Source organism: Mya arenaria, chromosome 9 (assembly GCF_026914265.1).
Source record: "Mya arenaria isolate MELC-2E11 chromosome 9, ASM2691426v1".
NCBI classification, from domain to species: Eukaryota; Metazoa; Mollusca; class Bivalvia; order Myida; family Myidae; genus Mya; species Mya arenaria.
Window position 1 is genome coordinate 69,313,975 of NC_069130.1, and position 14,394 is coordinate 69,328,368.

Sequence of the window (14,394 nt, forward strand, 5' to 3'; positions counted from 1 at the left end):
CAACACATGTGATAAACTATTACAACACAGGTGATAATCTATTACAACACAAGTGATAAACTATTTCAACACAAGTGATACACCGTAACAACACAAGTGATAAACTATTACAACACAGGTGATAAAACGTTTCAACACAAGTTATAAACAATTACAACACAAGTGATAAACCATTACACTACAAGTGATAAACTATAACACCACAAGTGATAAACTATTACACCACAAGTGATAAACTATTACACCACAAGTGATAAACTATAACACCACAAGTGATAAACCATTACAACACAAGTTATAAACTATTACACTACAATTGATAAACTATAACACCACAATTGATAAACTATAACACCACAAGTGATAAACTATTACACCACAGGTGATAAACAATTACAACACATATGATAAACAATTACAACACAGGTGATAAACAATTACAAGACAGGTGGTTAACAATTACAACACAGGTGATAAACTATTACAACACAGGTGATAATCTATTACAACACAAGTGATAAACTATTACAACACAGGTGATAAACTATTACAACACAGGTGATAATATATTACAACACAAGTGATAAACTATAACAACACAGGTGATAAACAATTACAACACAATTGATAAAGTATTACACCATAGGTGATAAACTATTTCAACACAAGTGATACACCGTAACAAAACAAGTGATAAACTATTACACCACAAGTGATAAACTACTACAACACAGGTGATAAAACGTTACAACACAAGTTATAAACAATTACACCACAAGTGATAAACAATTACAACACAAGTGATAAACCATTACACTACAAGTGATAAACTATAACACCACAAGTTATAAACAATTACAACACAAGTTATAAACAATTACACCACAAGTTATAAACAATTACAACACAAGTTATAAACAATTACACCACAAGTTATAAACAATTACAACACAAGTTATAAACAATTACACCACAAGTGATAAACAATTACAACACAAGTGATAAACCATTACACTACAAGTGAAACTATTACACCACAAGTGATAAACTATTAAAACACAAGTGATAAACAATTACAACACAAGTGATAAACAATTACAACACAAGTGATAAACCATTACACTTCAAGTGATAAACTATAACACCACAAGTTATAAACTATTACACCAGAAGTGATAAACTATTACACTACAAGTGATAAACCATTTAGAACACAAGTGATAAACTATTACAACACAGGTGATAAAACGTTACAACACAAGTTATAAACAATAACAACACAAGTGATAAACCATTACACTGCAAGTGATAAACTATAACACCACAAGTAATAAACTATTACACCACAAGTGATAAACTATAACACCATAAGTGATAAACAATTACACTACAAGTGATAAACTATTACAACACAAGTGATAAACTATTAAAACACAAGTGATAAACTATTACACCACAAGTGATAAACTATTAAAACACAAGTGATAAACAATTACAACACAAGTGATAAACAATTACAACAAAAGTGATAAACCATTTCACTTCAAGTGATAAACTATAACACCACAAGTTATAAACTATTACACCACAAGTGATATACTATTGCAATACAAGTGATAATTTATTACAACACAAGTTCTATACTATTACACCATACTTGATAATAATAGTATTTGCAAACTTAGGATTTGAATGTTATCATAATAATGCCGCGCTTCACGTGCGCAATTATAAATTTCACATTCTGAAACAATAAGTAATAATTAAAAAGCTCATTTGATGAAAAGGGCATCCATTGCACAATTGGCTGTCGTAATTTGTTTTAAACGACCAAAGAACACTTCACGACAACCAGTGCAGGAAGAATATTCTCTGCTGACTATTCTGACTTCAAATGGCGTTTGTGTCACGAATATAGACCTCATTTGAGTAATTTGTTACTGATTTGTAAAGAAAATTACAATAGCAGCTGCCTAAATTAACGAACAATTTCAAACGATACTTTCCGTGTTTCCCTGGTTTGTATTATATATATATATATTTCAATCCTCATTACCATCATCTGACGACACTCTTGAACTTCGACGTCATGTCCGACATGACTGGTGTTAATTTGCTATCAATTTTGATATAATCATTTTTGATAAATACTGAACACTTTCCAGAGGCGGATCTTTTTGACTGGCGCCCTTCCCTCAGATTTTTTTTTGGTTCAACGTATTTAGGGTTACTTCCCCAAGATATTTTTTTTACAATTATTGTCGGAAATGGTGCATTTTGGCTTATTTTATTACTTTTTGTCTACGCGCACCAATCCCCTCGCCATGTATCTGCTAGTGCCGTCATTTAAATACCAATTCATACTGCGCAGATATATGAGAGGTCTCTGAAACCATGTAGGCACAAAACGATTGCTGTTAAACAAAATGTTTACCAAGTAATGACCATCATGCGGTGTTCGTATCTGTCAGTCTTACATAGCATAAGCACATACAAGTAGTATTCTGTTAGAGCATCCTCTTTGTTCTCCTCACGTGCCAATTAGCGGCGTTATTCATTGGCATAAAATCCACTGATTTCTTATATATTGCATTGGCCATGGGAATATTTCCTTTCATCTCGAAGCAGTGACCCATAAGGTTAGCAACCGTCTCTGGGTGGTGTAACTGATCTCTAAATTCCTCAGAAAAAGCATCTACAAGGTTTTCCAGAGCCTGCCTCTGTTTTGTCCTTAGCCTAAGGGCCCCAAAGTTAAGACATTGTAAGTAGTAGAGGTATGGCTTGAAGTCGACCACAGCACTGTCCATCCATTTCTGTTCCATACTACTTCTGTGGTTCAAATCGTCTCTAATTGCTCTGTCCATTTCGTACAACATTATATCAGGAACACAATACACCTCTTCCCGCAGGAATTGAACACAACATGCCACCGTTGTTGAACATATGTTATTGTCAATATGATGGACATCTGATCTGAACGCCTGTCCGGTGGGTTGAGTTTTAAGGGAATATCTACAACCGCATACGGCTTGAACATGGTCTCCATTATTATTTTCGATAGTCTGTAATAAGTCAACAGCTAATTCAAACTCTCCGCTACAGTAAAGTGCCGATGCAAGTTTCAATTTACCAGTCGATAAACCCACGTTACATGATTGGTGAAACAAATTCAGAGTTTGCTTAGATAGACGGACATTATGTTTGATACAGACTGAAGCCCCAATTGAGGCCAATATGGAGCTGAGAAATTGAACATACAAATATACCGCTCTCGTCTCGTGGCAAGCACACTCTTGTTCTAAATAAAGTAGACTTTCCAAGCAGTTTAATAGTTTCTCATATATTTCTTCTATTGAGGTCATGCCCGTTTTAATTTCGTCGAGAAAGACAGCGTACTTAAGCTGTTCAAAAGAAAACAAATCGTAGGTAAGTTGTCCGGTGACTTCTAAAAATACTGACAGACGCGATGGGTATATCCTATTGCCTTGGTATTTAACATATGTCAGAGACAGTAGTCTTGAACCCACGGAATCTACATTTAGAGTAAATATTTCCTCCAAATTAGTGTGAAGCATGTGAGAAATTTGAGTATACAGCTTACACTGACTGTGTTTTTGCAGTTTTCCGTCAAACAAATTTACACCTGAAACGATGAAATGGGGACACCAACCAATCTTAAGCATCCTTATAAGTGTGTGTATGCAGCAAAGAACACATTTAAGCAAGTTGTGTTCTTTCCAAAGTGCTGGTGGTGTTCGCTCTACTGTGAAAAACAATACAGTCTTACAATGAAATGATGTGAAGCGATCTCCAACAAGGGGTGCGAAGAAACATTTCTTAATCATCTTCAACAAGACATAACACTTTAGTTGGATTATATTTAAACTAAACATAAGTAATCTTTCAACTAAATTCGGCGTCATTCTCCACTCCAAGTGTTCACTGAAGCTGTCCGGATGTCCATCAGGGACAAGGAAACATCCACATTGCCTGGCCTGACGGAATAAATATGCGCTTGGCCAATGACCAGGTCTTGGTCTGTCGAACCAGGCCTGGCATTCGGGTGGTAAGGATCGGCATTTAAAAGCTGCAACTACGTCAACGTCTTTCGAAATACTTTTTGAAGGACCGCTTGATACCATTCTGTATTTCCCAAAGACCATTTTAGCCGCAATGTCAACTAATAAACTACTTCTAAACGATCTACCATTTACATCTTTTAAGCAGTAACACTGTTGTGAATCCGTGACAGGTTCAGGAATGTCAGCTCTTATCTCCTGTAGCAGATAATGTTGAGGGGGTGTTAGTTCCTCCTTTATCATGAATAGATTGTCCTTCCCGTAAATCCAATCTCTTTTGTCCGTCATTATGTTTACGTGTCCTAAGCACCCAAGAATGTCAACATCAGAGCCCAGACCCCGGGACGTTGTACCCTCAGACTGACTTCCAAAGTAGAAGAAAACCACATCCTTCCCAAGAAGCATGGCCCAAAGTGATTCTGTTGCCTCTCTGTTCAAGTAAGTCATCCTCCTTCTCTTCATGATACGCCAGCTAACACCAACATCGTCCAGCACTCGTGATAGCCTCAAAGACAGTGGATGGAAGTATTCTAAATCCATGGCCATTCCTTAAACCCTTTAAAGTAATATCACAAGTATAAGTAAAGTAGCTGAATATGAGAAATAAGCAGCGACGATGTAAGAAATGTATTCCACTTGCATTGTTAATAAACAATTGTATTGAAGTTATCTTAAACGACCACACTGTTCAACGATTATATCTCGTCAAATTGTCCCATGTAAATCAATGTAACACTTAATAGTGAGTCAATTGCAAAAGTAAAACAGAAACCCATTTGAATTTAAATTAAGTGATAATGTACTGGAACATGTCGATGAATATAATTACCTTGGATGATTCTTTAGCAAGGCTATAAATAAGAAAAGGGATATGAAGAAGTACGATTAAAATTTGCTTCAATACGAGTTGGTGACAAAGGGGTTGAAAACATCGTACGGGACAGATAATCTTAAGACCAGGCTATGTGAACTTGGATTATCTGTCATTTGTTATTGTAAAAGCTGCCTAAACAGTATCTGGCTAGTCATGGCGTCACGCCAATAACAAAAGGACTCATATATTCAGCAATGACATTCTACTTTCGAAATGTCGTCTGTAAGCAATTCCTACAAACATATTAGAGAAAATTTTACTCAGTCACAATATTTTCAATTATTATTATTAAAAGAATTTACAAAATATGTGATACTGCTCATAACGCGAAATCATAAATTGCCAATCGAATTTAGTCGATTGCAGATTCATGAAAAACAAGAGATGTTTGTAAAACAAGTTTAAGGATAGTAGGTATTGTTATTTACCAGTTCGAAATGTTGTATGAGTTGATCAGTGATAGTTTCCAAAAAAGCATGTACCCGTTCCACTGACAGCAGTGAATTGTCTTGCAATTTTCAAGCAAAACATTGAAGCTATAAATGATTGTGTTCTTTTTTAAATACCTGTCTCGGAGGAGAACCGTGACTGTGGTCAATCAGGTGGCCTTGACCTTTCATATGTTGGTCTAAACACCATTAGCGGTCTACAATAGAGATTCACGCGGGTCATTTATGAAATACGTTGACATTGTGCACAAAACATTTAATAGAGGTAACAACTATATTCATATATATTACTAAAACGTTCGGAATCTTTTTCCTACATATACAAAATTTCATTCAGATATGTAAATTTTGTTTGATGAAGTTTTATTTTAAAACAGGTGAGGTAGAGCAAGAATGCACATGTAGTTGGGGATTCAGATTCTGTATATTTATATGGACTAAAGGTTCTGATATCAAGAAAAATCGCAAATCATCAAAACGAGAATACAAAAAGATGGCGAATCGTTTGAACAGTTCGTTACGGACTTCAGATTACTTATAAAATAATGTGATTATCCAGAGGACATTCTTAATGACATGATACGGGATCACATTGTATTTGGCGTTCGATCTGTGAAACTCCGCGAAAAACTCATCATCGAAGGGAACGGTTTAACATTACCAAAATCTTTGGACATTGCTAGAACTTATGAACTTACAAAATCACACATTCAATAAATGGACAATAATAAAAGTGTAAATGACGTTACACCAAGGACATATCACCACCTAGAGGCAAAGAAGAATCCAAAACAAAGGTCGAGAGGCAAACTGAAGTATGCTAACGCTGGCATGAAGAAGGCTACGTGTTCAAACTGTGGATCAACACATGAAACCAAGGACGTATGCCCAGCAAGAGGGAAAGACTGTAACTACTGTGAAAAAAGAAATCACTTTGCTAGTGTATGCTACAAAAAGCAAAAGGAACAGAACAATTCACGAGTGCTTGAGGTAAATGATTTCTCCTCCTCAGATCTAAGTGACAACTGTGATGGTTATTTTGTTAATACTGTTACTCATGACAAACACAAAAATCAAGCTTTTGTCAATATTTCAGTTGGTAGCAACAGCACAAAATTCAAACTCAAGATTGACTCTTGTGCACAAGTAAATACCAAACCATAGAACATCTACAAATCACTTGGTACCAAATTCTGTTGAAAAACACAAACAGCAAATTGACAGCTTACAATGGCACATCACTCAAAGTACACGATGTAGTTAGTCTTCAATTATTGTACAATGGTAAAATTTCAAGAAACGAATTTTACATTGAAGATACACCCGCATGTCCAATATTAGGTATTGACACTTGCAATAAATCTACTCAAATTTGTTTCAGCAGAAGAACCTGACGTTTCTTACATGAAAGACCAAGTTATTTAAAAAAAAAACATGATGTATTTACTGGTCTGGGAACACGTCCAGGTGAATGTGACATACATATAAAATCAGACGAAATACCTGTAGTACAACCTCCAAGACGTGTACCTATTGCCATTAAGAACATACTAAAAACAGAATTAGACAGAATGGTTAAAGACAAAGTCATTGCCAAAGTGACTTAACTGTCTGTATGGGTCAACATTATGGTAACTGTTGAAAAACCCAATGGCTCTTTAAGGGTGTCATGAATTGTATTTGTATAGTATTACGCGCGAACTTACGTAACGTGACGTCGCGGCGTTATGACTTAACGTCGACGTCACTTCCGTTGTTTTGTATATATGATAGTTGAGTAAAAGGATCGAACCTGACACGACGTGTTGTTTACTTACTCAGTCTTACAAAGACAAAGGGTATGCCTAGACCCTTAAGACCTGAATGAGGCAATAGAGAGACCACACTATCCATTTAGATCAATACAGGTGCAACCGTATTTTCCAAATTTGACGTGAGAACCGGTTATTGGTCTGTTAAAAAGAACAAGAAATCATCATTTCTGACAGTTTTCAATACTCCATTTGACAGATATAGGTATCTGAGACCTTATGGTGTAAATTGTGCTCAAGACATCTTCGTCCAGAAAATGGAGTCTTGTCTTGAAGGTTTGAATGGCGTCAAGGTCATTGTTGACGATATTGTTTGTTATGGCGATGACAAACAAGAACATGACAGAAATTTGGACAAGCTTATGGAAAGATGTCAACAAAAGGTCTCAAACTCAATGCTTACAAAACCGAGATTGGTAAGTCAGAAATAAGTTTCTTTAGACATTTACTGACGTCAGACGGACTGAAAATTGATCCTTCAAAGGTAAGAGCTGTCCAGGAAATGCCGTCTCCTAAGTCAAAGTCTGAGCTAGAGACTATATTAGGAATGGTAAATTATCTTCAACGAGTCGCACCCAATTTCAGAAATGACTAGTCTGTTAAGAAAGTTACTGAAGAAAGACATATTTTCCGATGAGACCCGGAACATGAAATTGCCGTGAACAAAATAAAAAGGGTAATAACTCAAAATCCAGGACAGGTACTTTCGTACTTTGGATGTTGTGCTGCAAGTAGACGCATCACAAAATGGACTTTGTTGTGTTTTGTTTCAAAACGACAAACCAGTTTTCTTTGCTTCGAAATCATTGACGTCTGCATGAAGAAGCTATGCCCAGATTACAAAAGAGCTATATGCTGTATTGTATGGCATGACCAAGTTTCATCAAACGAAATATGGACGACATGTTGTAGTCCAAAGTGATCACAAGCCACTTGTGAGTATAACACGCAACAGTTTGCATGTTGCTCCGCCAAGATTGCAAAAGATGATTTTGCAATTACAGAAATATGATTATGAAAGTGTCCATGTACCTGGAAAGGACATTCCATTAGCTGACACGCTAAGTCGCAACTATTTACCAGATGAACAGATTGGTGTATGCAAAGACATAGATGTTCATGTACATTCTGTAATGAAAAACATTGCTATGAGTGAACAGAAAATGACCCTGATCAAAAGCAAAATTGATATTGATCAAGCGATTCAGACTCTGAAACACACATTGTCGATTTGTTGCTAAAAGGAAACAATGTCATAATTCCCAATGATTTGAGACATATGATGCTGGACAAAGCTTTTGATTCACACTTAGGCATAGAGAAATGTACTCAGCGTGCAAGAAGTGTAATGTTTTGGACCTATATGACCAAAGACATAAATAACAAAGAACTCAATTGTCACATATGTCTTGAACACAGAAACTCCAATGCCAAGGAACCAATGATTCCTAATCAGATTCCGAGCAGGCCATGGGGAGCTGTGGCTACTGATATTTTTCACTGGAATGACAGTAACTACATTGTTGTAGTTGATCTGTATAGCAGATATTTCGATTGCGGGTTACTCAGAAATATGAGAACTGACACAGTTACTCACAAATAGAAGGGCTATTTTGCTACACATGGAATACCCTCAAAAGTCATTAGTGACAATGCAGGACAATATTGTAGTCAGGAATTTGACAAATTTGCTAGAGAATGGGAGTTTGAACATATTACGTCATCGCCGTCGGATCATACATTGTTGCAACTAATGATGGTGGTGTCTATAGACGAAACAGAAATCATGTGTTAAAGACAAATGAAAAACCATTTCAAATCATAGATAACGACAACGACATTCGTCTAACTGATCAATCACAGCATGGCAGTGATAGAAACATACAAAATCAATCAGAGTGAAACATTTCTCATGATAACACTCAGTCGCAACAACAACAACAACTATCAGCACCAACTGATGTTGATGGCAATACTGATCAAAATTCTAACATGTACATCACTAGAATGGAAGACAGGTCAAGGTACCTCAAAGGTTGGATCTATGAACTGATCTAGGATGTATTATGTTGTATATATATATATATATATATATTTGTGATACTACAATTAATATATTATATTTCACATGCAAAACTTTTCTTCAATATTCTGTGCTGTGAAGGTAATTCATAATCTCCTATGGTATACCATATCAAGTTGTCTCTGACAATGGTCCATGTTATGCAAGTCATGAGTTCAAGAAATTTGCAAGTGATTGGAATGTTGAGCATATTATGACTGATCCATATCACAGCCAGTCGTCGAGTATTAGCAGAGAAATATTTTGGTATTGTTAAACGCATGTTGTCAAAATCACTGTCTGATGGTCAAGATCCTATGATAGGTATTCTGGAATACAGAGCAACACCATTGGAATGTTGTTTCTCACCAGCACAGTTGTAAATGGGCAGACAGCTGAGATCAGTTATACCCACTATCAAGGAAAATGTCACACCCAAAATACCTTAGCATGATTATTTCAAAATAATTCTATCTGAACAGAAACAGAAAGACAAGAGGTTATATGTTAAGAACGCGAACACTTTATAGCCAATTAAAGTTGGTGATTCACTCAGAATAAGGCTAGGTAAACTGTGGAAACCGACAACATGCATTGCCAAACATAGTGTAAGGTCATTTACTGTTAAAACTCCAGATGGAGGTGAATATAGGAGAAATACAGTTCATTTAATGAAAACAAATGAAACCCCACAATTTCCACTGATTTCTGATGATGATTTGGAAATCTTTCAAGATTCATTCACCAGAGATAATTCAATTCCAGTGGAAAGTAGTGTATATATCCCGGGAACCAGTCTAGATAATCCTCCAGAATCTCCCAAACTTGATATAAGTTTATATAAGTACATCAACATAGCCATATATCACACGCTCTGGTCGAGTTATTAAACCAAAGGTTATTGTTTCAGTGTAATTTGTTTTAACAATGAAATACCAGACTGAGACATGGATCATGTTTCTTTGATAATCTCTGTTTTATTTAAAAGTTATCAGTGAGTCTTGATAATGCCACTGAACACATATTTGAGCTTATAAATTTTCGTGGACACAATTTTGTAATCAGTACACTACAGTGAAAAAAATAAAATAATTGAAGACACAGAATATTTATTTTTTATAACATATATGTATTCAGTCGCTATAATAAACTGAGTAAAGAAACATCTCTGTTGCTATACTTCATGAACAACTCAAAACATAAGTTGAGTCCTGCTGTTAACTGTGTAAGGAGTGCCCTGCATGTGCTGTAATATTTTGTGTCTGTATGTGTGTCCTGTGTGGTAATGTTTGGTGTGTATGTGTGTCCTGTGTGGTAATGTTTGGTGTGTATGTGGTGTCCTGTGTGGTAATGTTTGGTGTGTATGTGTGTCCTGTGTGGTAATGTTTGGTGTGTATGTGTGTCCTGTGTGGTAATGTTTGGTGTGTATGTGGTGTCCTGTGTGGTAATGTTTGGTGTGTATGTGTGTCCTGTGTGGTAATGTTTGGTGTGTATGTGTGTCCTGTGTGGTAATGTTTGGTGTGTATGTGGTGTCCTGTGTGGTAATGTTTGGTGTGTATGTGTGTCCTGTGTGGTAATGTTTGGTGTGTATGTGTGTCCTGTGCAGTAATGTTTGGTGTGTATGTGGTGTCCTGTGTGGTAATGTTTGGTGTGTATGTGTGTCCTGTGTGGTAATGTTTGGTGTGTATGTGGTGTCCTGTGTGGTAATGTTTGGTGTGTATGTGTGTCCTGTGTGGTAATGTTTGGTGTGTATGTGGTGTCCAGTGCGGCAATGTTTGGTGTGTATGTGGTGTCCTGTGCGGCAATGTTTGGTGTGTATGTGGTGTCCTGTGCAGTAATGTTTGGTGTGTATGTGGTGTCCTGTGCGGCAATGTTTGGTGTGTATGTGGTGTCCTGTGCAGTAATGTTTGGTGTGTATGTGGTGTCCTGTGCGGCAATGTTTGGTGTGTATGTGGTGTCCTGTGCGGTAATGTTTGGGGTGTATGTGCTGTCCTGTGCTGTAATGTTTGGTGTGTATGTGTGTCCTGTGTGTTAATGATTGATGTGTATGTGTGTCCTGTGCAGCAATGTTTGGTGTGTATGTGGTGTCCTGTGCGGCAATGTTTGGTGTGTATGTGCTGTCCTGTGTGGTAATGTTTGGTGTGTATGTGGTGTCTTGTGCGGTAATGTTTGGTGTGTATGTTGTGTCCTGTGTGGTTATGTTTGGTGTGTATGTGTGTCCTGTGCAGTAATGTTTGATGTGTATGTGGTGTCTTGTGTGGCAATGTTTGGTGTGTATGTGGTGTCCTGTGTGGTTATGTATGGTGTAATGTGGTGTCCTGTGCGGTAATGTTTGGTGGGTATGTTGTGTCATGTGCGGCAATGTTTGGTGTGTATGTTGTGTCCTGTGTGGTTATGCTTGGTGTGTATGGGTGTCCTATGTGGTAATGTTTGGTGTGTATGTGGTGTCCTGTGTGTTAATGTTTGGTGTGTATGTGTTGTCCTGTGTGGTAATGTTTGGTGTGTATGTGGTGTCATGTGTGGTAATGTTTGGTGTGTATGTGGTGTCATGTGTGGTAATGTTTGGTGTGTATGTGTTGTCCTGTGTGGTAATGTTGTGTGTGTATGTGGTGTCATGTGTGGTAATGTTTGGTGTGTATGTGTTGTCCTCTGTTGTAATGTTTGGTGTGTATGTGTTGTCCTGTGTGGTAATGTATGGTGTGTATGTGTTCCATGTTTGATAATGTTTTGGGTAAGTGTGCCATGTGTGATAATGTTTGGTGTGTATGTGTGCTCTGCGAGGTAATATTCTTTGTTTATGTGTGCCCTACGAGGTAGTATTTGATGTGTATGTGTGTCCTGCGTGGAAATGTTTGCTGTGTATGTGTGTACTACGAGGTAATATTTGCTGTGTATGTGTGTCTACGAGGTAATGTTTGTTGTGTGTGCGTGCGTGCGTGCGTGCGTGCGTGGGTGCGTGCGTGCGTGCGTGCGCGCGCGCGTGCGTGTGTGTGTCCTACGAGATAATGTTTGCTGTGTATGTATGTCCTACGATGTAATATTTGCTGTGTATGTGTGTCCTTCGAGGTAATATTTGCTGTGTATGTGTGTCCTACGAGTTTATATTTGATTTGTATGTGTGTCCTGCGAGGTAATGTTTGCTGTGCATGTTTATCATACGAGGTAATGTTTGTTTTATATGTGTGTCCTACGAGGTAATATTTGCTGTGAATGTGTGTCCTACGATGTAATATTTGCTGTGTATGGGTGTCCTACGAGTTAATTTTGTTTGTGTATTTTGTGTCCTACGAGGAAATGTTTGCTGTGCATGTGTGCCATGTGTGGTTATGTTTGCTGTGTATGTGTGTCCTACGATGTAATATTTGATTAATATGTGTGTCATACGAGGTAATGTTTTCTGTGTATGTGTGTCATACGATGTGATTTTTGCTGTGTATGTGTGCCATGTGTGGTAATGTTTGCTGTGTTTGTGTGTCCTACGACGTAATTTTTGCTGTGTATGTCGTTCCTACGAGGTAATGTTTTCTGTGTATGTGTGCCATGTGTGGTTATGTTTGCTGTGTTTGTGTGTCATGTGTGGTTATGTTTTCTGTGTATGTGTGCCATGTGTGGTTATGTTTTCTGTGTATGTGTGCCATGTGTGGTAATGTATGCTATGTTTGTGTGTCCTACGAGGTAATGTTTTCTGTGTATGTGTGCCATGTGTGGTAATGTATGCTATGTTTGTGTGTCCTACGAGGTAATGTTTTCTGTGTATGTGTGCCATGTGTGGTTATGTTTGCGCTGTATGTGTGTCCTACGAGGTAATGTTTTCTGTGTATGTGTGCCATGTGTGGTTATGTTTGCTGTCTATGTGTGTCCTACGAGGTAGTATTTGCTATGTATGTCTGTCCTACGAGGTAATAATTGCTGTGTATGTTTGTCATGTGTGGTAATGTTTGCTGTGTATGTCTGTCATACTAGGTAATGTTTGCTGTGTATGTGTGCCATGTGTGGTAATGTATGCTGTGTATGTGTGTCCTACGAGGTAATGTTTGGTGTGTGTGTTTGTGTCCTACGATTTAATGTGTTTACGTGGTTTGGTAATTTCGTGTTGACCTGTACGGTAGATTTTGCTGCGTTTGTGGTATGTGCAGTATTGGTTGTTTATTTGGTGTTTAACAGGATTGTTTACCAACATTTAACGTGTGACTATTCTCATACACGTGGCAGATGATCGCATATTCTTTATGTCATTTTTAATATAACAATGCTCGATGCAGATACACGCAAAATCTAAGATGTGTAAATTAACATGCATCTTAACATTTTTGTGAAGTTCAATCATTGTGGCTATTATTCATTAGGGGATACGCGCGACATAAGATGGACGGACAAGGGCAACTATATAACCAACCTGTAGAGTAGGTGAACATACATCTACGTTTGATGGGGCAAGTAAACATACATCTACGTTTGATGGGGCAGGTGAACATACATCTACGTTTGATGGGGCAAGTGAACATACATCTACGTTTGATGGGGCAGGTGAACATACATCTACGTTTGATGGGGCAAGTGAACATACATCTACGTTTGATGGGGCAAGTGAACATACATCTACGTTTGATGGGGCAAGTGAACATACATCTACGTTTGATGGGGCAGGTGAACATACATCTACGTTTGATGGGGCAAGTGAACATACATCTACGTTTGATGGGGCAGGTGAACATACATCTACGTTTGATGGGGCAAGTGAACATACATCTACGTTTGATGGGGCAAGTGAACATACATCTACGTTTGATGGGGCAAGTGAACATACATCTACGTTTGATGGGGCAAGTGAACATACATCTACGTTTGATAGGGCAGTTGAACATACATCTATGTTTGATGGGGCAGGTGAACATACATATAAGTTTGATAGGGCAGGTGAACAGACGTTATGTTTGATGGGGCATGTGCACATACATATACGTTTAATAGGGCAGGTGAACAGACGTTATGTTTGATGGGGCAGGTGAACATACGTTAATATGTTTTATAGGGCAGGGGAACAGACGTTATGTTTGATGGGGCAGGTGAACATACATCTACGTTTGATGGGGCAAGTGAACATACATCTACGTTTGAT

The 14,394-nt window shown here is 37.6% G+C and overlaps 1 protein-coding gene across 1 annotated transcript; it reads right to left on the minus strand.

Annotated features, from left to right (window-relative positions):
- Window positions 1-2,507: 2,507 nt before the first annotated feature.
- Window positions 2,508-4,625, minus strand: LOC128246312 (uncharacterized). The gene is made up of 2 exons (XM_052964504.1): window positions 3,595-4,625; window positions 2,508-3,012 (listed from the first exon to the last, which is right to left on the minus strand). The coding sequence occupies exons 1-2, from the start codon at window positions 4,623-4,625 to the stop codon at window positions 2,508-2,510; spliced, it is 1,536 nt and encodes a 511-aa protein (XP_052820464.1).
- Between the last annotated feature and the right edge of the window lie 9,769 nt (window positions 4,626-14,394).